This window comes from Sabethes cyaneus, chromosome 2 (assembly GCF_943734655.1).
Source record: "Sabethes cyaneus chromosome 2, idSabCyanKW18_F2, whole genome shotgun sequence".
Classification (NCBI taxonomy): domain Eukaryota; kingdom Metazoa; phylum Arthropoda; class Insecta; order Diptera; family Culicidae; genus Sabethes; species Sabethes cyaneus.
In genome coordinates this window covers 62,844,336-62,871,575 of record NC_071354.1, presented here as the reverse complement: position 1 = coordinate 62,871,575, position 27,240 = coordinate 62,844,336, and the positions used below count along the sequence as shown (strand labels likewise).

The window sequence follows — 27,240 nt, the reverse complement described above, 5'->3', positions numbered from 1 at the left end:
GATATTCTCAACCACGCTGTTCAGCTGGCTATAGAATCTCTCTTTCTCCTGCAGGTCGCCAGCATCTGTTGGCGCATAGCACTGGATTGCAGTAAGGTTTCAAACCCGTGACCGTGTTCTTAATTTGGCAACGATTATTCTTTCGTTTATCGGTTCCCACTTCTTCAGGGCCGCATGTGCCCCTGGGCTCAGTAGGAATCCAATTCCTCTTTCTCGAGTAGCATTTTCACCTCGTATGCCAGAGTAGAGCAAGACTTGCCCGGATCAAGTCTGGTGTTCGCCAGTACCCAGCCAGTGGACTTCGCTCAGCCCCAAGATTTCCCTTCCTTTGCAAGTTGAGCCAGCTTACCCTGCTCGGCAAGGGTTTATTTTCCAGTACAGTAGGCTGTTAACCAAAGGTTCTTATCCCGCTGACGCTTATCTTAAGGTGGGCGGGAGCGACTGTGTCCCCTTTCCTGTTAACGTACAACAACCGAGGTTGCGTACCCTCAACCCACACCACGTGTAGGTAGGGATAGGAGTTGGTGGTGGTGGTTATGGAATGAACGTGTCCATCCCTTGCCTGGCTAAAAACAAAAATACTCAACAAAAATTATTTTAGACACATATTGTGCTTCTTCCCGCTATATCGTAAGTAATCAAACCACCAAATGAGTAGTTTATTTAACTCGTTATACTGACGGGACGATGAAACTACAGGCATTTGCTATTTACAAGGCATTGCACGTGACGTAGTTTTAACGTTAGTGTGTTAGCCGAAGTTTGAGGAGTTTTTACGTCGCACACTTAATAAGAGGTTTGTACAATTTCCTGCGCAAAACGAATTTTAATCACTGGCGTGCACAGGTTGGGGCAAATGTACCACTTTTTGTATAAAATTTAACGTGAATACAATAATTCCTCAAGGTGTAACTAGAAACGAGGGGACTAACCGCACCTTACTGCATATAAATATATCCAGTTTCATCAAATTTATTAAAAACATTTGCAACTGCGCTTTCATGAAATTTGCTCGATTCTCTTTGTTTCAAATGGTTGGTTCCTTTGGAGATCTCCTGATTGAATTTTTTTTATAGACAAAATATAGTACTTTCACCTAGTGGTTTTTTGGTTTGCGCGAAGTTGCTCGAAATTGAAAAAAAATATAACTTATTCAATATGCATCCTAGCGACAAACAGTCTTCAGAGAAAATGTGTATTTTAGTATAATAAATAATTTTGTGGAACACTCGAAAGCAATAAAAAAATCGTGTGCAAAGTTATTGAGCATAATTGATTATTAAGTGCTCTTTTTTAACACCTCATTATATTTCGCAACCAGTAAGAGATAGATAATTACTATTTTCAGCAAAGTTGCCTATTTTAGTATGTTCTGCAACTTTTTGGAGAAAATAACTTTTTTTTAAATTATTAAAAAAAAACAAAAGTTCGTAACACCCTAATAGGTCACCCTAATAGTGCAGAAAGATGCGCTATATTTTATTATTAAACTTCTCCGAAGACACAATCCTTGAAAAATTACGCATTTTTTACCCAATTGCTAATGTCCGCACTTTTTCGAACCCGGACCACTGTGCAGTGACATGACTCTGTGTCTCAACTGTTACACATTTTCGTTTACGTACTAAACATTTGGACTCTTAATACTAAATCTACCTGAGAGTATTAGAATGAAGCAGCCGGTCCACAAACCTTTTTTCGAACGCTGGGTTAGTCAATCCCACTAGCAAAGGCGACGAATACAAAGTACGAGTGATCAATTGGGTATTTTAGCGGTATTTAAATTCTCGCATATTATGATAATATATGATGTCACTGTAAAGTCACATGAAGGCTTTTTCAAATTTGACGAGTGAAAGTAATAAAAAAAAGCATTTTTTTCATTAACCATTTTTTTTGGGATAAGACGATAGCTTATAAGTAAACCATTTTTCTTCTCAGCTCGCCTTTGACAACACAGTGGATAGATAAACTATGGTCATCAGCCGATACAGGTTTCATATGGGAGCTGTCAAAAGCTCGGTCAAAATGAAAAGCTCTATCAGAAAGATAGAAGAGAGGAAGAGAACTTCTGACATCATTTCAATCAATCGGCTTGGTTGATATCTGTCAAACAGCAAATCATTCTATTTTTGATTTTTATAAATTTTTTCATCAAATATTCACTTAATTGAAATAAAAAAAGAACTGTTAGATTCAGAAAACGACGGGCTATCAAATGAGGTAAAAAAAGCAACTTTTTTGGGATTAAAATACCCAATTGTTCGAAGTTGTAACGCCGTATCGTGGTAACGTGACGATCGGCCACTCGCCGTTGAAAGCTCGCGTCAACTCCCTTGAGTGACTAGGAGCGGGGTGGTGACGTTGAAGATTTCTCAAAAATTGCTATCAATGCGATTAACTCTGCATGCATGGCCGGAAAGAAAACGATGAACCGGTCTTATGCGCCTTTTGTGCCACGTGCAATCCCGTATTTGCACTCACGTTGAACGGTGGGATTTTTCCTGTTCAACGGTTTAAACAAATTTTACGCAATTGCCGTACTATTTCATTCTAGTCATTAGATTTAGTTTATTTAACTAGTTAGCTCACCTGATACCTGATAAATCTTCTTTAACGTAGGTGGAGGAAGAGGCACAATTTATGTCTAAAAATAGCCCAACCCATGTCGCTACGTCAATAAGGGGGGTTGTGCAGACTTCTTTTGTCCAGCGCCTCTATGGTTCAAAGGTACCCGGGTACCAGCGAACCATACGCCCTGGCAGGTGTTGTGGGTTCAAATCCGGTTATAATCTCTGATTATAGCTTGGTTCGACCCATGCACCTTCCAGCATTGGACAAAAGATAGATGTCACAACGAAAACTTGTATAGCGTAGCTACCTATTACCCTCCCCCCTTCCTTTCCACTCTTCCCTTCCTTCCCCTCCATTCCCAAAAAAATCCTTCTTCATTACTTTCCCTTACCGTCCCTTCATCAATTGCAGAATCATCGTTTCAAAAAAATATTCTTTAAAGTATCTGTTTAGAAACAGTTACTTACTTTACTTAACTTCAATGGCCGACAATCCATATTAGCGGGTCCAATTAGTATTAGTATTAGTGATTTCCAGGAATCTCGGTTTTGGGCTGCCAGTCTCCAGTTACCCTGCGCATCTTTCTCGATCGCACACACCCAATGAGCGTGGTCTACCGCGAAGCCGACGACCACGCCCAGGTTCTCTGCTGAACACTATTTTCGCTGACCTTTCTTCTGGCATTCAAGCTACATGTCCAGCCCACTGTAATCGCCGGCGCCTGATCAGCTTCATAATTTCATCATATGTATACAACTCGTGGTTCATGCGTCTACGCCATTCGCCATTTTCCATCTTGCCTTCAAGTTTTGACTGCAATATTTTTCGTTCAAATACACCTAGTATACGCCGATCTGCTTCTATCAACGTCCATGACTCATGCCCGAAGACAGTCATCGGCAATATTAATGCCCAAGCAACAGTGTGAGTTTTATTGTACTCTTATGGTGTTCTTCAAGATCAATTTTGGTCTTAAATGCCATCATAAGTGTGTAATAAAACCCAAATTGTTACTTGGGTGTTTTGTAACTAATTTTGTACGCGTCCGCAAACTTCGTGACTTTAGCTGGCTACGGAGTACGTAGAAAGCCCTATTTGCAGCAGCAATACGTCTCTACACATCTCGAGTGACGTCATTGTCGCATGTTACCAAAGTTCCCAGATATGTGAATTCGTCGACAACCTCGTCTATAACCACCTCAGATCCAATATCATTCAGACTTTCATGCTCTCTGCCAGTAATCATGTACTACGTTTTGGCAGTGCTTATGATCTGTCCGATTCTCGCGGATTCTCTTTTGAAAGACTCAAATGCCTCTACAACAGCTCTACGATCAACACCAACAATGTCGATGTCATCCGCAAAGCCTAGGAGCATGTGCGGTTTAGTGATGACGGTTCCATTTCTTTGCACGTCTGCTCTTCGTATCGCCCCTTTAAGTGCTATACTAAACAGTAGGTTAGACAGTGCATCGCCTTGTCTCAATCCGTCTAACGTCACGAATGCATCAGATATTTCACGAGCTATTTTGACGCTTGATTTTGATTTGTCTAGCGTTGTACAACACAGTTTTATTATCTGCCATAATTCATTTCTTTTCACTTAACCGTACGCTGCCTCAAAATCCACAAACAGATGGTGAGTCCGCAAGTTGCATTCCCGAAATTTGTCAAGGATTTGACACAAGGTGAACATTTGATCCGTAGTCAATCTTCCTTCTCGAAAACCAAACTGGTAATCGCCGACAAAGGATTCTGATAACGGGTCTCAATCTATTGAACAAAATACGGGAGAGACGGAATTTAGAAGTGTTATGCCCCGATAGTTACTACAATCGAGTCGGTGTCTCTTCTTGTATATCGGAGAAATGAGACCATCAAGCCAGTCTGAAGGCATTTCTTCTTCCATCCAGATTTTTACGAACGTGACATACACCCTTATTCTGCGAGTCAAAAAGCAAAGCCTAGGTGCTACATTCCGTTATCGAAACTTGATCTTCTGTTTTTGTACGACAGACTTCGCAGCCAGCTTATTAGGCCAGCATCATACCTCGAAGCCAACTGGGCTGCGAGTCACGTGATTCAAAACGACAATTGTCACTCGCCGTGACTCACCATGGTGTCCGTGTCACCTAGGTAACAAACCCTTGTCACCTAAGTGACAAACCGTGTAACCTAGGTGATAAAGCGAGTCACCTGATTCGCGGCGACTCCAACATAGTCACGACACTCACCTCGCAGAATAAGGGTGATAGATTGCTTTGTGCAACTGCTCACTCTCAACTTTCAGAACTACGGCCGGAATTCCGTCTTTCCCAGCAGCCTTTCCGTTTACTCTTTTATCACCTTTTTCACTTCAACTAGCGTGGTTGGTTCCACAGCTTGACCATCTTCCTGAATTCGTATTTTGTGTCTGACGCTTACTCCATTACATGTATTATTTAGAAGCTCTTCAAAGTGCTTTTTTCACCTGGCAGCCACCAGGTTTAGAAGTAGTTAAGTTTATCAATTTAGTAATCGATTTGGTAAACAATTTTGCGTTTGTCACATTTTTGGTTTAACTTACATATTTAGCTTAAGTGATCACACGCGGTAGACACATTGGCCTTACTTCGGTAGTTAAGGAATTTAATGGCCTTGACTAGCTGCACGGGAAGTCTAATTGGCCTTGTGACTTGTGGCTTAGTAAAAGATAATCACCCGAATAAAGCCCGAAACTTCGACAGATCACATTTTAATCTGATTTCTTCGATCGCTTCAAACAATACCGACTAAGTATTGGATGCTATGGAAACTCAATCCCCTCTCATTTTATCCAATGCGTTTATCTCTCGCTCCACGAGATTAAAAGTCCCTTTTGATATGTATCTGAATAAACAGTGTTCATAAGAAAACTGTTATACACCTTACAAGGTTTGGAAAAAAATTTCTAAAAATTAGCACATGGATTTTCCGACTATTCTTTAGAATTTCCCATTGTCGTGGAAAATTTTGTAAAAAACTTGTTTCAGCTGATATTTTTCCTAGACGGCTGAGAAAATTTACTTGCATTTTCATAATAAAAGGTCGTTCTTGTATACAAAATTTAATGAAATCCTGAGATCCTTCGACCCATATTGTACGATAATTTTGAAAAATGCCCTAATTTATTTATAGTTCATTTTTAATATATTCGAAAGTTTTTAAACACAAAATTGGAAAACAGTACCAAATATTTAATTGATTCAAAAATTAAATTAAATTTTCAATTTTTTATTCTTTAATACGATTCAAAATAAAAATATAGTTGACTTTTGGAAACAAAATGTATACCTAGTTATATGTAAAAATACAACAATGTTATTTAACCATAACCGAATTTGGAGAACTTGCTCTCATCAAAGGCAGTAGTTTCGAAAAACTTTCTGTCTTTAAAAATATGCCACAGAGGTTAGTTAACATTCAACCTTGTTAATCGATGCACATCCACGCAGAATCATTGCATTTTAGAAAAGAGCAAATGCAAATGGCTTGTTTACACACGATACGATACGCTCTTCTAAAGCACAACTGAAATCGTATTCCAGACCTTGATGGGCAGTTATTTAAATTAACGGAACGCGTGAAGGATAAAATACGTAATCCATCAACAGAGCCGAGTGATATTAAATTTCAGCAGCATATGCTAGTATCATATGTTTAAGCCTCACTTTGTTTCTATTTATTTTCGTTCTCCAGTGATCATCACGATCGGTACAATGATCTCACCAAAGAGCAGATACATAAATGCGAATAAACTGCTCGCCTATTGCCTTCTGATGCCCACAATCTCGGCGCTTCTGCATCACAGAATGGTGTACGGACAGTATCAACAGTTCCGGAGCGTACCAACAACTGTCAAGACCTACGAAAATGAAACAGTTCTACTGCCCTGCTACCACAATTGTAAGTAAATACCTACACTGGGTTGGGATTGGGATACACATTCCAGATTTATTGACACGACCAACTTCGTTCACCAAATATAAACCATACATAAATTAACGTACTTTACAAGCGGCAGGTCAATTGCATCTAACAAGTTTATTACCCGATTCTGGTTTTAGCCGCAGTGAAATTCGGACTAAGCGCTCTCGTCAGAGCACGCTATCGATACCCATTTAATAGCACATATCACACATTCCGACGTTAAGTTATAACTTAATTTGACTTATGTTTTGGTCCACATTTACGCCAAAGTGACCATATGCGTCGATCCCATCAACGCCGCGTCAGTTTCGAGTGAGTGCGTGTTGGACCGATCAAAACCACTTTCTTTAACTCAATTATCCCCCATTGCTGTCAGCAAGACAGAAAGGCATGTTTTGAATGCTAGCACACTCACCGCCAATCGGATAAGAGTAATTTAACGCTCGACGCATACAATATGAATGACTGACGCGCACTTCTCACCATTTAACAAAAGCCGCCGCGGGCCAGTTGATGTAATTCAACTTTATGACAAATCACTTGGCCCTCATCCTCTCCTGTTGGATTCTTATCGAGTTATCGTGTCTCTGCTTGCAGCTCCCTACAGATACGTTCGCTGGTCCCGGGATGATTTGCTGCTGGCCGATTCCCGGTATCCGGATTTGACGCCACCACCGCGGGTGCAGCTGTGGAAAAACGGCAGCCTCGAGGTCAGCCGGGTGCAGATGGACGATACGGGGGACTACACGTGCGAAATTACCACCGAAGGCGGGAAGGCACTGCAGCAGCATGCGATCGAGGTGCAGTGTAAGTATAGTATCTTTATATGATTTTAATTCTTCCTATCCTATTAATACTATACTACATAGGGATGAGCTCGGAACTATTGCTCAGAATGTTTTAAAAACTTCAGGTGTTTTTTTTTCTATTATCGACAATTAAAATCCGGAATAAGCAAAAAATTATTTTTAGTTTCTTAATTTATGAGATTGTATTGTATTGCGCTTTCAGTTATTGCAAACGCATTTGAATACTACATTCGACTGCTCTCTACCTTTTCGCAAGTCAGTAATTCGCCTTTTAAAGCGCTTGTAGAGATGCGCAGAAACGGTCTAGGGTCAATAAACAGACAATAAACTACGATCCTTGTTTTGCTAGGCAAATTTCTTTCGCAGTGACCGGGTACAGGAACTTGTACTGCTTTTTCGAGAACAGGTCGGGTTTACAAATATTTCGAATACCTCACACAACATACTGAAGACTTCGTTAGGCCATGGAAAACTTATACCTTTTCTTACATCTAGCATTATAGAGCATAACCAGGGTGGCGTTGAGTGTCTCGACATTATACACAAGTCGACTTCAACCTAGTCGAGCCATCTAGCACTTTGGACCTTTATTACCACTAAAGTCCTTGAAAATAAAAGATTTCCCTGCTTAGTAGTCCGGCATCCTTGTGACGTGGCCGGCCCACCGTAGCCTCCCAACTTTCACAAGGTACACAATGAGAATCTTTTCAAGTAGTGCCTGCAGCTCGTGGTTCATACGCTTATGCCACTCTCTGCTTTCCGTTTGTACTCCGCAAAAAATAGTACGCAACACCTTTCCTTCAAATACGACAAGTGCGCAAACAAAGTTACAGTCTCAGGTCCGTAGAGGACTATTATAAAAAGCTAGTCAGCGATGCATGAAGCGTCTTGCGAAGGGAAAAGTAGGTTTGACTTCCAGCTTGAATACGTCGTTGAATCACCTTACTCGTATTATTATCGGCAGTGACCAGAGATCCCAAATATATACACTCATCAACCACTTCCAGTTAATCGCCCTCAATAGTCATTGTCCGTAGGAGGCGAGCGTTGTTTTCTCTGGAGTCTCTTTCTTCCATATATTTAGTTTTCGACGTAACCCAATCCTCGTAGCATTTGTTTTAAACCTGACGCAGATTGCCTCCGCCGGTCCAACGTCCCGCTAGGAGTTGGCTACCTTTGCCGAAGATCATTCTTTGCGTTTCGATGCCAGATCACACCTTCAATAACGATGTTGAATAACATACAGGACGGCTCGTCTCGATTCCGCAACCCTCTGCTTAACCCCTCTAAGGTCTACACAATTTTTAGCGCCGCAAAATTCACTAAAATGGCCATAACTTTTTTATTTTTCAATATTTTTTCACCAAATTTGGGAATTTTGCCAAAAATATTTTCTATTTCCATAATATTTATAGATAATGGCCATATGCCATACGGTCCCGGAGTTATTCCGGAGTTTCTTGGGGGACCGAGATATGGCTTTTTTAGATAAAGTTGCCAAATATCTAAAATTTATTTGAAATCTGTTGATTTTTGAAAACATATCATCGACTGTGGACATATCAGTTACTTTGTCGCAGTTATGAGCCATGGTGCGCGCCATCCGGATCCGGGGGGACACTATGAATCCGGAACCGGTTCCCGTAACGGGGCATTTCAGGTTCAGTAAAGCATGTCGTGTCGCATATCAAAAAACATCAGCATTCGATAAAATAGCGATTGGCGATCATCTCATGTCTTCCAGAGGCCATATGGCCGATTCCAGGTCCCGGACAAGTTCCTCCGAAATCCGTTCTGTGCTTGAATCAGAAAAGAAACCCTCCCCGGACCCGGAACCGGTCATACGGCCTCTGAGAGACATGAGATGATCACCAATCGCTATTTTATCGAATGCTGATGTTTTTTGATATGCGACACGACATGCTTTGCTGATGCTGAAATGTCCCGTTACGGGAACCGGTTTCGGATTCATAGTGTCCCCCCGGATCCGGATGGCGCGCACCAGGGCTCATAACTGCGGCAAAGTAACTGATATATCCACAGTCGATGATATGTTTACAAAAATCAACAGATTTCAAACAAATTTTAGATATTTGGCAACTTTATCTAAAAAAGCCATATCTCGGTCCCCCAAGAAACTCCGGAATAACTCCGGGACCGTATGGCATATGGCCATTATCTATAAATATTATGAAAATAGAAAATATTTTCGGCAAAATTCCCAAATTTGGTGAAAAAATATTGAAAAATAAAAAAGTTATGGCCATTTTAGTGAATTTTGCGGTGCTAAAAATGATGTAGACCTTAGAGAGGTTAATTTGAAAGGACTTGAGAGTGTCCCCAAAAGTCACACGTAGCACATCACTCGCTCCAGGGTAGCTTTGATCAGTCGCGTCAATTTGTCCGGAAAACTGTTCGCGCTTGACTGTATCGTATTCACCAAAAATATGATACGTAGGCACGTCACGCATCATTTATTCGTTGACTTCAAAGCCGCATATGATACCATCGACCGGAAAGAGCTATGGAAAATCATGGACGAGAACAGTTGTTGCAAAGTTTAATGTATTGATGGAATAGCGCACTGACAGTCGTCGACTGATGCACCGCTTCGCTCAGTCGGTAGAAGAGACAAGAGACTCGCAATCCGTTCCGACCCACGAATCATCAATCACAAAACGCATACACCGATATCCGAAGAGCCAACGAACTAGTCTAAAGCTTTGATAAGCCGAATCGAAATGTCACAAGAAACAAACAAGGTGTACATTCTACTAATGTCTATTTAACAAAAGATCCGCCTCAGCTGTTGCTTCTGCTCTTACTTGCTAACACATCGCTTGCTTAATGTTGGGGCCCCATTTCTACTACCTACGGTTTCTCGGTGAACGAAGTGTGTTTTGTCGTTATTCTAATCCGATCGCATCATTGCTGGTTACAAACACGCACAAATCGAAGGCCGTAGCCTATCGCGAATTGGATGTTACACTCGCACTATCTGGATGTCTTGCCGATGCTGCTTGTCTTTGAGCAAGTGCTCGTACGTCTCGGGATCAGCAATCAAGTCCGAGTCGGCCTACGTGACCAGACCTGTCGATCTGGTGATTCTGCGCGCGACGCAGGTCTCAATGAATACGGTTCAAATGATACGGTCCTCGTCCACCCGATAGTAGCTACACACTGTAGAAGTGTCGTCGAAGCACGAAAATCAGATTGGGTAAAGAAAAGAAAGCCCTGTAATGAATACATCGATATTGTCTACGTCACATCACATGTCAAATTGCTTTGCCGTTTACCTCTTTTGAGGGCTTGTCGTTGTTATTGATAACGGTACTGCTTCGATCGGGCGCACCATATATCTACGAGTGGATCCTGGATCGATGTTTGTCACCTATGCTTTGCCTTGCTGTTTGGATGGTTCAAGTCGTGTACTTCACACTTCAGGCTGCCAATTAGATTTAGGTTAGGGCTGTGTTACCGCGTGTTTGTCATTGGTTTACCTTTGATCGCATGAATTTTCCCGTCGATGACTCCGTGTGATAATTGAGATTGATCGTGAGTGTCTTCTCCTCACTCAGCAGGCTGGTAATTCTAAATAGTAATATAGTTACCATTACTATTTCGGCGATAATTAATCAGGGTAGCTACCTGTTATGCTTACACCGGTGCGTATCCTAATGCGTCCGTTAGGAAGATGTGGTTTTCCGCACTCAATATCACAGGTTTAATCAAGCAGAATAATATTCACGCGAGAAGCGGTTACGCGGAAGCGGAATAAATCCAAAATTAAGACACGTTACCGGAGTGGTGACTATTTCACTTCGTGCTTCGCCGGAAACTGATCTGCTCTTGCGAATGTGTTAGGTAGCTTAGCATTGAGAGCGCTTTCTAAGTGATCTCTTTTCGAGAGCTGGTATAATTTTCCCGTAGTTCTTTTACTACAGACGTGCGGGCTGCGTACTTACAGCGACTGCACTGTGGGAAAATTGAGCGCATTTTGTCGGCATAATTTCGAAGTGTAACACAGTTTCCCCAGGAAGCTCATCAAACTGATTAAATCTACGATGGATGGTATACAGTGCTGTGTTCGGATTTCATAGGGATTGTCAAGTTCATTCGAATCACACAGCGGACTTCGTTAAGGTGATGGTCTTTCATGCCTGCTGTTCAACATAGCGCTACAAGGTGTTATGACTTGAGCGGATATCAACACGCGGGGCACGATATTCAACAAATCTAGTCAATTCGTCTGCTTTGCCGATGACATGGAAATTATCGGCAGAACATCTGTGGCGGTAGCTGAATAATACACCAGACTAAAGCGCGAAGCAGAAAAGATTGGGTTAAAGGTAAATACGTCTAAAACAAAGTACATGCTGGCCAGCGGAACCGATGCCGAACGACACCGCTTGGGTAGTAGTATACTGATCGACGGCGATGAGTTTGAGGTAGTCGATGATTTCCTATTATGCTAAAAAGGTTTTCTTTTCTTGGTTGAAACAAATCCGTTGCTTTCCTTGAACATCATAAAACTGACTTTATTACTGCTCCAACAGGTTAGTTTTATCTGATCAACTTATTTCCTAGTGTTAGTAAGTTTACAGGGTATTGTTGGAGGTGTGGCTTAATCTATTCAACCATGATGCAAAGTCTGAGTCGTGTCAATATGATTGGTCGAGAATGTCGTGTTAAGTCGGATACGTGAGATAGAACGTAAGTTAGAATGAACGAGTTTGAATGAGTGTAGAGAGGGAGAATTGAATGAGTGTCGAGAGAGAGAATTTGTGATAGCGCGTCGGTGGTGAATATAGCGTGAGTTCTCTTGGGTGCATGACGTGTGTAAAGTAGTTCAAGATCGCACGATGCACTTGAGCTTGTTATTTGTATAGAGGAAAAATATCGTGTCTGTTTCGTGTATTTTGATGAGGTGTGATTGTATATGGGTGGTTTGAGGCTGAGCTTTGTCTTGTAGGTTGTTTATGAGATTTGTACTTGATGTTTTCTAAGGAATCTTGTTTTAACGGTGTTTTGGTTCTGGTTTCGTTGTAAGGTGTCGGGTTATTCTATGAATCTGATATGGGTTTCTTGTAAGGATTTAGAGTGGGTTTGGTATGAGTTATGTTCGTGGGAATTGTGGTTCGTAACATCTGTGGAATGTTGGTCGGTCATGTTTTTGGGAAAAGTCTGGTCTTTGTCATGTGTCATTGTAATTTCTAAAACATCGCTTAATGCGTATAGCATACCTTCCCTTTGAAGAGTAAGGTACGGGGTAGTAAAAAAAAAAGGACGGGGTTTTTTCGTAACATATATTGTTGTCATATAAGTTTTTTTTTGATAAATTTGAAAAAGGTTGTTGATTAGCCGTTGGGTGTTGGATACTTATTGTAATGGTAATTGTAAACTGTTACATAATATGTGATTGTTGTTTTGTTGCGTTTTTATCAATCTATTTTTGTGTACTATTGTCTATTTGTTGGTTCTAATACATTTGATTTTACAATTTGGATCTAGTAATTCTTCGACTACATATGGTCCTTCATACCATGGGTCTAATTTTCGTCTATTTTCTATTTTTAAATAAACTGTTTCGTTGATATTGAGTTGTATAGGATTAATATCGTTTTCTGCTGACTCTGTTCTTTTGATTTTTTGCGTGATTAGTCTATTTCTAGCTATCTCGTTTGATTTTTGTAATTTAAATTTTAATTCTTTGCTGTATTGGTCAAAATTATAAATTGGTTCTGTTCCGTGTTCGAAAATTTCCTGGGGTAACTTTGCTTTGGTTCCGAAAACTAATTCATGTGGTGTAAATCCGTGGTCTGAGTGTGGTGTTGTGTTGTAATTGAATGCATAAAATTTTAACCAATCATCCCAGTCAGATTGATGTTCATTGACGAAAGATCTCAGATACTCGTTTAGGCATCTGTGATTTCTCTCCAATGAGCCAATTGTCTGTGGATGATAGGCGGTGCTAAATTTCTGTTTTACTTGTAGGGTTTTGCATATTTGTTCGAAGATTTCATTGTTGTATTCTGTTCCTTGGTCTGAACGTAAAATTAAAAATGAACCGTATGTGAGAAGAAAATCATTGACTAATGCTTTAGCGATGACGTTGGCCTCTTTTGTGGGTACTGGTATCAATACGATATATTTTGTTAAATCGCATTGAATACTGACTGCGTATCGATTGTTATTATTGCTTTTCGGTAATGGTCCGATAGTGTCTATGGATATAATTTCAAATGGGTATGATGGTGTTGTAGTTACTATTTGTTTTTCCTTTGTGTGTTTTATGACCTTGTTTCGCTTACAAGATTCACATGATTGAATATATTCTGCTATTGATCGTTTCATGTTGTTCCAATTGTATAATTCTCTAATTTGTAGGTATAGTCTATGTTGTCCAACATGTCCTCCTGTTGGTGTGTTGTGGAAATCATGTAATATTTTCTGTATAATTTCCTTTTGCGTCACCGTTGTTGGTGGTTTGTATATAATAATTTGTATTGAATGCACTTGTGCATTTGCGATTGCTTTAAAGTTCTCGAGTGATATCATGTTGAATAATTCGTCTTTTATTGACAATGCTAATTTGCTTTGATAAATTTTTCTTGCTTCTTCCTCTAATTTTAGAAGAGCAGACTCTAAAGCCTGACTTCCATTTATATTTTGATGCACTTGTGCAACAATTTTGTTATTTTTCTTTATGATAAACTTTAATTCGTTTCCTTTATAAATTTTTGTCTCGAGTTTTAGTAATTTGTTTGTTTCAGAAGGGTTGTTAGTCATGTACGTCGAGAGGTGATCAATTTCTCTAGGTACACTATTCTGAATTTTGTTTGTAGTTTCCTTCACGTTATTCTGCAAATTTCTGGTCATGGACCTTGTATTTACTCTTAAAATATTTAATTGTTTTAGTTCGTCTGACGTTGTAATTATTCGTGACAATGCGTCAGCTCCTACGTTTCCTTTGCCTGGTATAAATTCTACTGTAAAATCGTATTCTTCCAAATCTAACCGTATTCTCGTTAGTTTTGAAGTGGGGTTTTTCATGCCGAACAGATACACTAAAGGTCTGTGATCTGTTTTAACAACAAATTTTCTTCCATACAGATATGGTTTAAAGTAGTTAATGGCCCAATGGATTGCCGTTAACTCTTTCAAAATTGTAGGTTTGTTTTTCTCACCTGGTGTAAATGATTTGCTTGCGAATGCGATTGGTAAGTTTCCGTTTTGGGTCTCTTGAGACAGAACTGCTCCACATCCAATGTCTGATGCATCAGTTGTAACTATGAAGTCTTTTGCAAAATCTGGGTATTGGAGTAGTTTCGGGGAAATTAGAGCATTTCTTAAGGTATCGAAAGCTCTTTGACAGTTAGCTGTCCAAATGAAATTTGTGTTTTTCTTTAGTAATTGATTTAGGGGGTGTGCTATTATTGCGAAATTTGGTACAAATTTTCTATAATAGTTGCAAAATGCTACAAATCGTCTGACTTCGTCAGCGTTTGTTGGAATTGGGTATTTTAAAATTGCATTAAATTTTGAATCATCGGGTAACATACCTTGGTCGGTAATTTTATGACCGAGATAAGTCACTTGTGTGCTGAAGAATTTGCACTTTTGGGCGTTGAGTTTTAGGTTATAAAATCTCAAACGTTCAAACACTTGTGTTAGATTTGATAAGTGGTGATTGACTGAGCATCCTATTACTACGATGTCGTCAATGTAAATGAAGGCTAATTCTGGCGTTAAACCTGCCATTGCTATAGTCATCATTCGTTGAAAACTGTTTGGGCTGATGTTTAATCCAAACGGTAATCGAGTAAATTGATAATGACCGTTTTTGGTTGAAAATGCTGTAAATTTTCTGGATTCCATATCAAGTGGGATTTGGTGGAATCCAGACATCAAATCTAATGTGGTGAAGAATTTGGCTCTTCCTAATTGGTCAAGTATATCATCTATCCGGGGTAGTGGAAATCGGTCTGCTAGTATCCTTTTGTTTAGTTGTCGGAAGTCCACAACTAAACGCCATTTTTTTGTATTATCAAGTGATTTTTTCGGTACTAGTAGGATTGGTGAGTTATAAGGGGATACTGAAGGTTCAATTATGTTTCCTTCTAGCATTTTGTTTACTTGACGGTCAATTTCGTCATATTGTGAATGAATCGTTTTGTAGTTAGGAATATATACTGGGACGTTGTCACTAGCCGCTATATTTTGCGTATAGAAGTTGTTTTGGCTGACTTCCTCTTCTGGAAGACAAAATATGTCTTGATATTGACTGATTAAGTTTTTGAATTTCTCTACAGCATATTTTGGAATTTGTTCAGTATTTATATTTTTGAGAATTTGCTCGTATCTGCTATTCTCATTTGTCTTATTTTTTATTGGTATAATATAATCTTTTAAACTACTTAATGTCGGCTTAAATTGCGTATATGCTATAAATGATGGGTTGTCGTTCGTATTTACAAATTTTACATAAGGTTTTTGTGGGGAAACTATGGTATTTCCACAAAAAATTCCTGGGTAGATCTCTTCGGAATGGACTACCATATCCTCTGAGATGCCCAAATAAGGTATTCTTCTGACAACTTCGCTTCGGCTTGGTAACATAAAGCCTTCTTGCATATTGTCTTCTATTGGTATTGCTATCTGTACATTTTGTATATTAAATGTAAGTAGCCAATATTCGTAGTCTATTACGCATTTGTAATTTGCTAAAAAATCGCGACCTAAAATGCCGTCTGCTTTAATTGGTAAATTAGGTGTAACTAAATGAAATTGGTGATTTAATGTTAAACTATCATTAAAGCATAGTATTGTATTAACTATTCCTAAAGTTTCTATTGTATTCTCCGTTATTCCGGTTAATTTAATTTTATTTGCTTTATTTACAGATTGGTCAGGGCGTATATTTTGTGCTTTAAATAGTGAAATATCTGCTCCTGTATCGATAATTAAATTGCAAATCTTATTTCCAGTCATGTGCACCTTGACTCGAATAAAATTTGATGTATTTAAATTTATTGTTAATATGGGTGTGCCTGTCGGTAACAAGTAACCAGAGTGTCGACTTCTCTGATCAATTGTTACTGTTGGGCGAAAAAATAGTTTTGGTCAGGTGGTGATAATGATGGTCGGTGGATTTGTTCCACTTGTTGATTGAAGGGTAGCATGTCTACGCCTTGATTAAGTGTTGGTTGTTGTACATTTGGTTCAACTTGCGTTACTTGCTGTTGGTTTGCTAAGTACGCTCGAGCGAATCTTTGTCCATTATTTTGTGGTTGTGTAAATCGTTGTCCGTTATTTTGGTATCCGCGTGCGTTACTGTGTTGATATCCGCGTCCGCGTTGTTGGTAATTAGATCTTTGATTTTGGTAATTGTTGTTTTGGAATCGTCGAGGTTCTTGACCTCTGAAATTCCTGTTATTCATTTCGAAGGGACGTCTGAAATTTGTTTGTTGATGATAATATCCTCTTCCTTGTCCTTGTCCTGAGACTTGCTGGTTGTTATATCGTCTGTTAATTTGTAAAACTGATGATGAGTGGCTTTCGCGTTTTTTCTGTTCGTTTTCCATCGCTACGTTGATGGCTTCTTCTATAGTCTCAAATTTTCCAATTCTAAGCATCATCTCGGTGGTACTGTTGCTGGTATTGTCGATCATTGCAGAGATGGCTGCTTTTCTTGCCATCTTTTGGGCTACTTCGTTCGGGATTTGTTCTCGAACGTAAGTTTGTTGAAGTTTTTCTGTGAGGATTTCTATTTGTTTGAAATCGTCAGCTGTTTTGCATTTAATTCCCTTCAGACTGGTCAGCGCCAGGTCTGAGGTGCATTTGTCTGCACAATGTAGTTTGAGTTTGTTTATTATATCATCGATTTCCTGTGGGGGGCCTGCGAAAAGGTTTCTGGCTTTCCCACTTAGCTTAGTCATTATCAGTTGGATTGCGGAAACTTTGTTCTCGGCTGGTATTATTGTTTTTACTAACACCAATGCATCCGTAAATGAATTTAAGTTTTCACTATTTCCGTTGTAAGCCGGTAATAAACCTGCTAACTCGGAAGCTGTTTTTATGTTTAGGGCCATATTGCTTTTTCTTTGGCACCAGATAATGATTTTTGTAATAATTTTCAATTTTAACCTCCTTTGTCTGAGGTTGATGGAACTATCAGCTCTCAGTAGGGAGTCTTCGGTTAGAAGTCTTCGTCTTAAAGTTTGCGGTTTGGGTCTATGTTGCGTGGTCTCGGGATCGCTGTCGTATGCTCTTTGGGATATAACGGTATTATTTAATATTTTAATGCACTTTTCGTAAATTGTTTTTAGTGCGTTATAAGATTCGACCGCTTTATTCCAGTTCGAGGTGGACAACCTGTATTCGTAAGACCTTATAATTGTTTTGTATTCAGAGAAGCTATCTTGTAACTGAAGTTTCTTGGTTTCTATCCCTTGTAAAGTTCGTGTTCGAAGTTTACTTTTTTCAAGGTTCAAGTGTTCTCGTCTTATGAACGTTTCAATTATTTGTAGTCTGTCCATTCGGACATGGTTGGTGTTACGGAAGGGTTAAAATTCGCACAAAGCACAAGAATTTCAAATTTAAATTACAAATGTCTATTTATTTTTAATAATTTCGTCTATTTCTATCCACATTTCTGGTGGTATGTCTTCTATCGTTATAAATATTTTCATCTCTTCTTTTTTTTTTTGACTTATAAATTTATAAAGGTAAAATTAAAATGTTTTTTTTTTTTTTTTTTTTTTTTTTTTTCACTTGCCTTTGCTGCCGTCGTCGTTCGATGCCGGTCAAATTTCTGCTGCTGCTTCCGCTTTGCTGCCGTCGTCGTTCGATGCCGGTCGATTTATTCAAATTTCCGCTGCTGCCTCCGCTGTAGATCGCTGTATTCTAATTTCCCTTGCTTCTCGTCGTTCTTTGTCCGTTTTACGCTGGGCTTAATGCTGCTAGCGTTTTTGCTGCCTTTAGGGCTTGTCGCCTTAGGTGGCTCGTTACTAGTTTCGCCAGTGTTACAGTTAGTTGGATCACTGTTAACACCAGAATGATGTTTAATTTGATGTTATTTTCTTCTAGTATCGACGTATGTACGGTTTGGGTTTGTACTACCGTCACGTCGTTATTTCCATTTATACGTGCACTTCGGTTTCCCATAGTTTTTTTTTTTTTTTTTTTTTGACTTCAGTCCATCATTTGGTTTACTTCCTTCGGTTTAAAGAACTAATCTTTTTTCGGGTTCACACTTGGGAGTTACTTCATTCGGTTTAAGAACTAATCTTTTTTCGGGTTCACACTTTGGAGTTCCTTCATTCGGTTTAAGAACTAATCATTTTTCGGGTTCACACTTTGGAGTTACTTCATTCGGTTTAAGAACTAATCATTTTTCGGGTTCACACTTTGGAGTTACTTCATTCGGTTTAAGAACTAATCTTTTTTCTGGTTCACACAAGACACAATTTTTGCACTTCAGACAACTACCAACGTTTAGACACTGCACTGTGCTTTTACTATTTTTGTTCGCATCCGAGCATTGCGCGCTCGAAGTCTACGGTCGCCATTTCCTATTATGCTAAAAAGGTTTTCTTTTCTTGGTTGAAACAAATCCGTTGCTTTCCTTGAACATCATAAAACTGACTTTATTACTGCTCCAACAGGTTAGTTTTATCTGATCAACTTATTTCCTAGTGTTAGTAAGTTTACAGGGTATTGTTGGAGGTGTGGCTTAATCTATTCAACCATGATGCAAAGTCTGAGTCGTGTCAATATGATTGGTCGAGAATGTCGTGTTAAGTCGGATACGTGAGATAGAACGTAAGTTAGAATGAACGAGTTTGAATGAGTGTAGAGAGGGAGAATTGAATGAGTGTCGAGAGAGAGAATTTGTGATAGCGCGTCGGTGGTGAATATAGCGTGAGTTCTCTTGGGTGCATGACGTGTGTAAAGTAGTTCAAGATCGCACGATGCACTTGAGCTTGTTATTTGTATAGAGGAAAAATATCGTGTCTGTTTCGTGTATTTTGATGAGGTGTGATTGTATATGGGTGGTTTGAGGCTGAGCTTTGTCTTGTAGGTTGTTTATGAGATTTGTACTTGATGTTTTCTAAGGAATCTTGTTTTAACGGTGTTTTGGTTCTGGTTTCGTTGTAAGGTGTCGGGTTATTCTATGAATCTGATATGGGTTTCTTGTAAGGATTTAGAGTGGGTTTGGTATGAGTTATGTTCGTGGGAATTGTGGTTCGTAACATCTGTGGAATGTTGGTCGGTCATGTTTTTGGGAAAAGTCTGGTCTTTGTCATGTGTCATTGTAATTTCTAAAACATCGCTTAATGCGTATAGCATAATGAATTTGTCTACCTTGGCTCACTGGTAACGGCGGACAATGATACCAGCCGTGAGATTTGGAGGCGTATTATCAGCGGAAGTCGTGCTTACTATGGGCTCCACAAGCAATTGCGGTCGAGCAGACTAAGTCCCCGTACAAAGTGCACCCTGTACAAGACGCTTATTAGACCGGTTGTTCTCTACGGGCGTGAAACATGGACAATGCTCGAGGAGGACCTGCGAGTGCTCGGAGTTTTCGAACGACGAGTGCTAAGAACGATCTTCGGCGGCGTACAGGAGAACGGAGTATGGAGGCGGAGGATGAACCATGAACTCGCACAGCTCTATGGCGAACCCAGTATCCAGAAGGTGGCTAAAGCTGGACGGATACGATGGGCAGGGCAGGTTGCAAGAATGCCGGACAACTACCCTGCAAAGATGATGTTCACCTCAAATCCGGTAGGAACAAGACGACCAGGAGCGCAGCGAGCAAGATGGTTAGACCAGGTGGAGCGAGATCTGACGGAGAGTACTCGGTGTCCGAGGAACTGGAGAGCGGTAGCCCTCAACCGAGTTACATGGAGAAACTTTGTTCAACAGGCTTTGTCTTAGGACGGCAAGCCACCTAAGTAAGTAAGTAAGGCACGTCACGCTCCCAACGTTTCTAGAGCATTTGATGAAATGTTAATATTGGATTTGTAGCAGCACGGGCTCCCATAAAGCCTATCAGGTTGGCTACCATATGAAGCCAACGACGTAATAGGACCTGAGAGAGCACCTTGTAGGCGGCATTGATCAGCGTAATGCCGCGATAATGACAGCAAAAAAAGGGCTCAACTGGGACAAGTCACACCTTCCGTCCACTCCAACGGCAGTTTCTTTTCCTTCCAATCCCTTGAAATTATCCTGTGAAGTGCCGTTGCTAGGGGTTCTTTGCCATTTTTGTAGAGTTCTTAGAACGAACCTCTTTCTCACATATCTTCGGATCGAACTACGAAGTCTTCCGTTATGACCGGAGTACGCACAACAGCCGAAAATCAACTGGCGGTGGCGTTTTAATAGCAGTTCATTGCCAACTCAAGGCCTCTGTCCTAGAACGCAACGATTGGTTACCTGTTGAGCAAGTTTGGGTGACTAAAAAATTATCCGATCGCTTTTTATACCTGTGCGCCGGGTATTTCCCACCGGATCGAGTAAGGGACGCCGTGCTCCTCAAGGCTCATATGGCATCGGTTTCCGCAATTTCTTCGGCAACCCCCTCCTCCGATGATTTGCTAATTCTGGGTGATTCCAACCTTTCCGGGATTAATTGGCGTGAACGCGGCAAGGGCTATATGTTTGTCGACTCCAATTCTTTAACTCCTTCCTTGATCACCACCGAGATGTTCGACAGCTATAGTACAGCCACTGTACAGCAAATTAACACAATCACCAATGAAACGGACGCTGCGTGGAGTTTTGCTTCGCTAGTGCATAGAGTCGCATCTGCCTTGGGTAAACGCTATGCTACGTCGTCTTAAATCCGAAAGAAAGGCTGCCTTGAGGAGGTACTAAAGGCATAAACCCAATCACTGCGAAACACCTGTCAGGCTATCAAAAAGGGCTACAAAAAGTTTAGCCAACACTGCTTGTGCAAATACTTAAACAACGTTGAGTGTGGACGCGAAGCGTAATCCCAAGTCGTTCTGCAAATATATTAGTGTTCAGCGGAAAGACAACGGTCTTCCATCAGCCATGTTCCTTGGAAACAACACTGCGACCAAATTGGTCCAAATTGGCGTCTTTGTTGATGAAGGCTGTACGAAACAGAAGTATCGACTGCTCTAGACAGCGTTCTAAATCTCAGCGATTCTCTCACTAAGCTGACTATGATGATTCTATGATCAAGCGGGCAGCTTTGAAGTTGAAAAGCTCAACTTCCAGTGGACCGGACGGCGTGCCTTCGATCTTTTTAAAGAACTGCATTGATGCCTTGGCTGCTCCAATCCGACGTCTATTTAACTCCTCGGTTAACTCAGTCATATTTCCTTCTGCTTGGAAATACGCTTACATGTTTCCAGTTCATAAGAAGGGGAACAAAAGAAACATAGACAACTACAGAGGGATCTCTGCCTTATGTGCATTATCGAAACTCTTCGAGCTCGTTGTGATCATGCCAATTTCCTTGTTCGTCCAGCAATACATTGCTGACGAGCAACACGGATTCATGCCCAAGCGCTCAACGTCAAAGGCTAACACTCACTACGTACGTAACGGATTGCTTTGACGACCGATCCCAACCAGTCGTTATCTACATTGACCTCTCCGCCGCCTTCGACAAGTTAAATCATCAAATCGCCGTTGCAAAGCTGGACAAACTGGGCATTGGAGGACCACTGCTTCAGTAGTTTAAATCGTATCTGTCGAACCGTCCTAGTAATGTGTCTATCAATGGCTTCACCTCACCGGCTTTCAGCACTTTTTCTGGAGTCTCACAAGGTAACCATCTCGGACCATTAGTCTTTCTTATTTATTTCAACGACTTAATGCTCAGAGGTCCTCGGCTTGTGTTCGCCGACAACCTGAAACTGTTTTCGAAAGTTAACGATTCATCGGACACTCTCGCACTCCAGGAGCAACTGTTGATATTCGCTGGATGGTACAAACACAGTCGCTTGGTACTAAACCCCGACAAATGTGAAGTGATAACGTTCTCGAGAAAGCTGAATCCTATAATATTCGATTACCGATTATCAAACGTACCCCATCAGCGTACCAGCATGGTAAATGGTTGAATAATGCGCGCCAGAACTACCATGAGGTTCCACAGCCTCGTATTCAGCAACTCCTATCTCGACCTCCTCGTGGTACCATCCGGGATACGTTCCTTAGTGGAAATCGGACAACCGGTGGAAACTAGGGCCTATGCGGACTGAGAAGGGGGCACTCATGCGAAGGTTAAAGTATAAACTCTCCGCCTGCAGGACGGTTCTTCTTGACTCCCAAGAACCAAAGCAGAAGGTCCAAAGCCCCTAAAGGAGATGGTTGTTATAGCTGTTATCCATGGCTATTATGTAAAAACTTGAATGGATAAACCCCTAATCCAAGGTGTGACGCGACCCGTACCGAGGGATGAATGGAGGAGGGGCCCGAAGCAAATCACTTCAAATTTAATAAATATGTTAAATATATTTATGCATATTTACATACTTTTACCCGGGTGCTAAATATATTTACCGGTATTGATGAATATTTTACGAAAGTTTCCACCTTTTTCATACGATCTTCAGCTGTCAAGTCTCTGAAACAAAAACCATGGTATCTCGCACAATTTTGCAGAAAACGCATGCTTTTTGTCAGTACCATGAAAAAGCTATTCAAATTTACCATGATTCTTGTACAAGTAATATGTTCTCAGATAATTTTACCATCTTTCATGGTCATATCTAGTAATTTTGACTACGATTCTGTTATTTTTGTTATGTATCAGGGTAACGCCGAAAGTAACGCATAGTAGTTTTGATCAGAACACTGCTTAAGCTAAACAGAAATCTTTTCTGCAAAAATTCACTGGTGTGTCCTCTTAATTTTACCCTCTAATATGATAACAATTACCATGATCCTTGTTTCAGTGGTCCCATATATACAGTATGTGGCAAGAGTTGTTATGATGAGGTGGACACATTTAAAATAGTAAATATATTTATCAATATTTATCACATATTGAATATTTATGCAGGAAGTGATTTACCCCGTGTTCTATAAATTCTTCGGGGGTTCTATAAATTCTCTCGCCGCTACGGAGCCTGTGGAGTACCAGGGCGCCCTCCACAATAATCTGCCCTTACTGCATCAAGCCGGTCACGGATGCAGTGGACGATTTCTTACCGTGCATGTTCTCTCTGCCTAAAAATAAAGAAACAAAGGAGGTGGAGAGGAAAATAGGGGAAGAACAGGACTTGAACGATGTGCTAGCAGAAGTTCAGTCCTGATCCTCGTCTATCTTCAACACGTCGACTCGTTGTGAGTCGACAAACAAAGATGTGGCTCCAACTCTCTACTCACGAGTCGAGATTCATTCTGCCTGATCTCTGACTGTGTGCTGGAGGGTGGGCTGAAACAAAAGGAGAGCCGAACAGTTATGGCCAGTAGGATGGCTGTACAATCGCTCAAACAATCTAAAAATATATAACGTTGAGTATGAGGGTTACTCAAAAGTCGCTGAGTCTCAATAAGAGAGATCTCGGCAAGCTTACCAGTCTTGCGACAGGACATTGTCCAAGTAAATATCATCTTCAGAATCTCGGTTTCGTACAAGATGATATTTAACCTCGGAACACTTGCTCTGCGATCGTGAAGCACAAATAGTACGCAAACTGCAGTATCTCAAAAAGGGGAGATCTGGTTGGCATCGCCGAACAGGGTACTAGGTTCATAAAGCTAGTCATCTCTGATTGGCACATGTCTCGCTCCAGCTACCAGCCTGTCACTTCCTCAATAAGTGATAGGTAAGCTTGAAGCGTATAGTATTATAATGAAACGGGGCATACCACAATAGTTCAAAATAATGGACGCAGTGGTAAGGGTACCCAACAGAAGAGGAGAGGAGATCAAGCGTACCCTTACGCCGTGTAGATTGCGTCAAGGATCTTCGGGTACTGCTGGACTCTAAATTGACTTTGACTTTCAAAGCCTGTAGAAACCTGGGGTTCATTATGCGTATCGCCAAAAACATCAATGATATTTATTGTTTGAAATCAGTCTTCTGTGCGTTGGTTCGCTCCAACCTCAAGTATTGCCCACTCGTATGGAGCTCGTATTACCAAAACGGTGACAGTCGAATTGAGTCGGTGCAACGGAGGTTCATCCGCCTTGCCCTCCGTAGGTTACCATGGAATGATCTGTTCCGGCTAACAAGCTACGAACAGCGCTGCCGATTAATTAACTTGGACACCCTGCAAACACGTCGGGACGTAACTAGAGCCGTCTCCGTATCAGATGTTCTGACATCCCGGATTGACTATCCTTGGATTATAGAAAGACTCGACATCTTAACTCGGCCTCGCTTAACGCGGAACAATTTGTTCTTATATATACCGCACCGGCGAGCTAATTACAGTACTTTCGGTACTATAACCGGCTCTCAACGGAACTTTAACCGTTTTGTGTCCTACTTTGACTTTGATGCCAGCCGCAATGTGCTGAAAAACCGATGTAGAACTCTTGCTATTAGTTTTTAAGTAGTCAGTAGGATAGACAAATCTTGATTCTTAATTAATAAACAAATAAACCAATGTTCCGAGTCAATTTTTATTTTTCGTAGTATTTTTAGATTGAGGTATGTTGCCTTACTAGGTTACCGAGTCTCATGATGGGACTGCCATCTTAGGTGTAATGCCGACCCAATACATTTCTTAATTCAGCTGCTCGCTCCGTATCAGACGCTGTGTAGAACCGCTCCTAACCTTAAATAAAACCGTAAAACCAGTAAAACCACCAAGTGCCGCCCCTGAAATTGGAACAGATGCTTAAGGTTGACAAGGTTAATCCTCACTGCTACACTCAGGGTTCGCATGAGTACCTCCTTCCCTGTTGATATACGACCTTAGTTTCCACCAGGATTGCTAAGGTTGCTCGTACTACGGTTGGTGGCACGAGGAGGTAGGGATACGAGTTACTGGATGCGAGGCTAAGAACCACTATGGGGTCTATGTTACGTATTATCCAGCCGTTCACCTACCGTTCTACCATTTACGGCATTTTTTGTAATAGAATGTATTTACAGGTCGCAGTTTAATATGCCAACATGAATACAATTTACGAACACTCCCTGCCATTCTGCTAAATTTTGAAATTATGTTAAAATTGAAACAAAAAGAACATTGTAATTTTAATTATATAACAACACGTTTACATTTTTTCAGACCCTCCAACAGTTTCCATATATCCATCAAATCAAATACAAATCAAAGTAGGTCAAATTCTGGAAATCATTTGCGACACAACAGGTATACCGCAGCCATATATTACGTGGAACTTCAAGGTATTAGTATACAATACACATTGAAATGACAGGAAGATTCTACTACTTTTTTTTCACAGAATGAAAACGCCAGTGCATCTTTTGAGAATAGCCGCAAAATTAGCGTTTTGATAGAGGACAAAGATTTTGCTGGCCCCATCGAATGCCTCGCAACCAACGGCGTTGGTGAACCGGCCAGTGCCGTACTCGACGTTTACGTCGAGTGTAAGTAACCTGCACCAAACGATGCTAGTGGAAAATATGTAAGTAATTTTTCTTAACTCCATTTTTATCAGTTTTACCGGAAGTGACCGCCAAAACGACACCCGTCCACACGAAAGTCGGACAAAGCGCACAACTGGAGTGTATCGTGACTTCCGCACCGACTGCATCCGTCCACTGGTTTCACAATGGTTTGCCCCTACCATCGGATCGACGATTTTCCAAGCAGGATAGCATCGTCAGTGCACCGCAATACCACACCGTATACCGCCACGTGCTTCTCATACGAAACCTTCGCGACGCCGATCTGGGTCAGTACGAGTGTAAAGCCGAGAATAAAATCGGAATCAAGGGAACCCATATAGAGCTAACCGGACGGCCAATGCCCGCTTCGTTCAAGCCATCGGCAGAGATGTCCTCGCCGACGACACACAACCTCATCTGGCAGGTGGAGAGTTTTTCGACCATCATCGAATACAAACTAAAGTTTAGAAAGATTCCCTCGGGTAATGTAACGCCGAATAAGCGCTATCCTAACCTGGCGTGGAGTGAACTTATCATACCGTCCGATGGTTCTGCGGGACCGCTGCACAGTACCGGTTATACGCTGCAGGGTCTACAGTCTGCCAGTGTCTATGAGGTTGTTGTGTTGGCCCGAAACCGGTACGGTTGGAGTGATGCCAGTAATATTTTGAGATTTGCAACGGGTGGTGAAGGTGAATGTTGTGAATACGTCAATTGGTTGTAATATATATCGTATTCATTATAACATTTTAGTTGAGCTGACAGATCCAGGATACCAAACAACGGAGACTACTATTGATTATTCTGATGAAAGTGAAGATCCTAACATTACAGACAATATAATTTCGAGGGACTACGATTACCATCTGAGTTTCCAGATCAGTGAATCTAGAAGCTCCACAGCTAGCGTCGACATTCCGAGGGGAACCATACTGGCCACGTTATTAGCACTGGTAGTATTACTTCGGTGTAAATAAAGTTGCCGGGAATAAAATGTGATGTTCTATATGTTGGTGCATTCATTCTGTTGATGTATGTATATCTGTTGGAGTGAGGAGTTAGTGTGAGTAGAATATACAAACTTTGCTACCACTCGACTTTCGCCTAGAATACGGTGAAGATCTACCGATACCGTACCATTGCTTGCTGATGCGGGCGGAACACACGGCATACGGACGCAAAGTGTAGTACAGCCCGGACTCGATTATCCGGGTGCTCATTTTTATTTTCAGCCCGGATAATCGAATCACCCGGATAACCGAATCATCATTTTTGGTACAATATTTTTTTTTTGTATGTCAAGTTTTTTGACTTTTAGGTATCAGAAAT

General features: G+C 40.8%; 1 protein-coding gene and 1 long non-coding RNA gene across 2 annotated transcripts; one reads left to right on the top strand and one right to left on the bottom strand.

The window, feature by feature from the left end:
* The first annotated feature begins 6,404 nt into the window (after nucleotides 1-6,404).
* LOC128735491 (protein amalgam) lies at nucleotides 6,405-26,888 on the top strand. The gene is made up of 6 exons (XM_053829971.1): nucleotides 6,405-6,498; nucleotides 7,120-7,329; nucleotides 25,568-25,686; nucleotides 25,746-25,890; nucleotides 25,962-26,603; nucleotides 26,665-26,888. Exons 1-6 carry the CDS (start codon nucleotides 6,405-6,407, stop codon nucleotides 26,886-26,888), a joined length of 1,434 nt encoding a protein of 477 aa, XP_053685946.1.
* LOC128734213 (uncharacterized) lies at nucleotides 10,119-11,167 on the bottom strand. Its single transcript, XR_008411971.1, has 4 exons — nucleotides 10,980-11,167; nucleotides 10,832-10,922; nucleotides 10,628-10,776; nucleotides 10,119-10,565 (listed from the first exon to the last, which is right to left on the bottom strand). It is a non-coding gene; the product is annotated as an uncharacterized LOC128734213 (long non-coding RNA).
* Nucleotides 26,889-27,240: the final 352 nt, after the last annotated feature.

Bases quoted from the DNA above. Each gene is read 5' to 3' on its own strand.
- LOC128735491 (XM_053829971.1), top strand. From the start codon at position 6,405: ATGGTGTACGGACAGTATCAACAGTTCCGGAGCGTACCAACAACTGTC. The intron at 6,499-7,119 runs GTAAGTAAATAC...CTCTGCTTGCAG, and splicing joins ACTGCCCTGCTACCACAATT to CTCCCTACAGATACGTTCGC. The intron at 25,687-25,745 runs GTATTAGTATAC...TTTTTTTCACAG, and splicing joins ATATTACGTGGAACTTCAAG to AATGAAAACGCCAGTGCATC.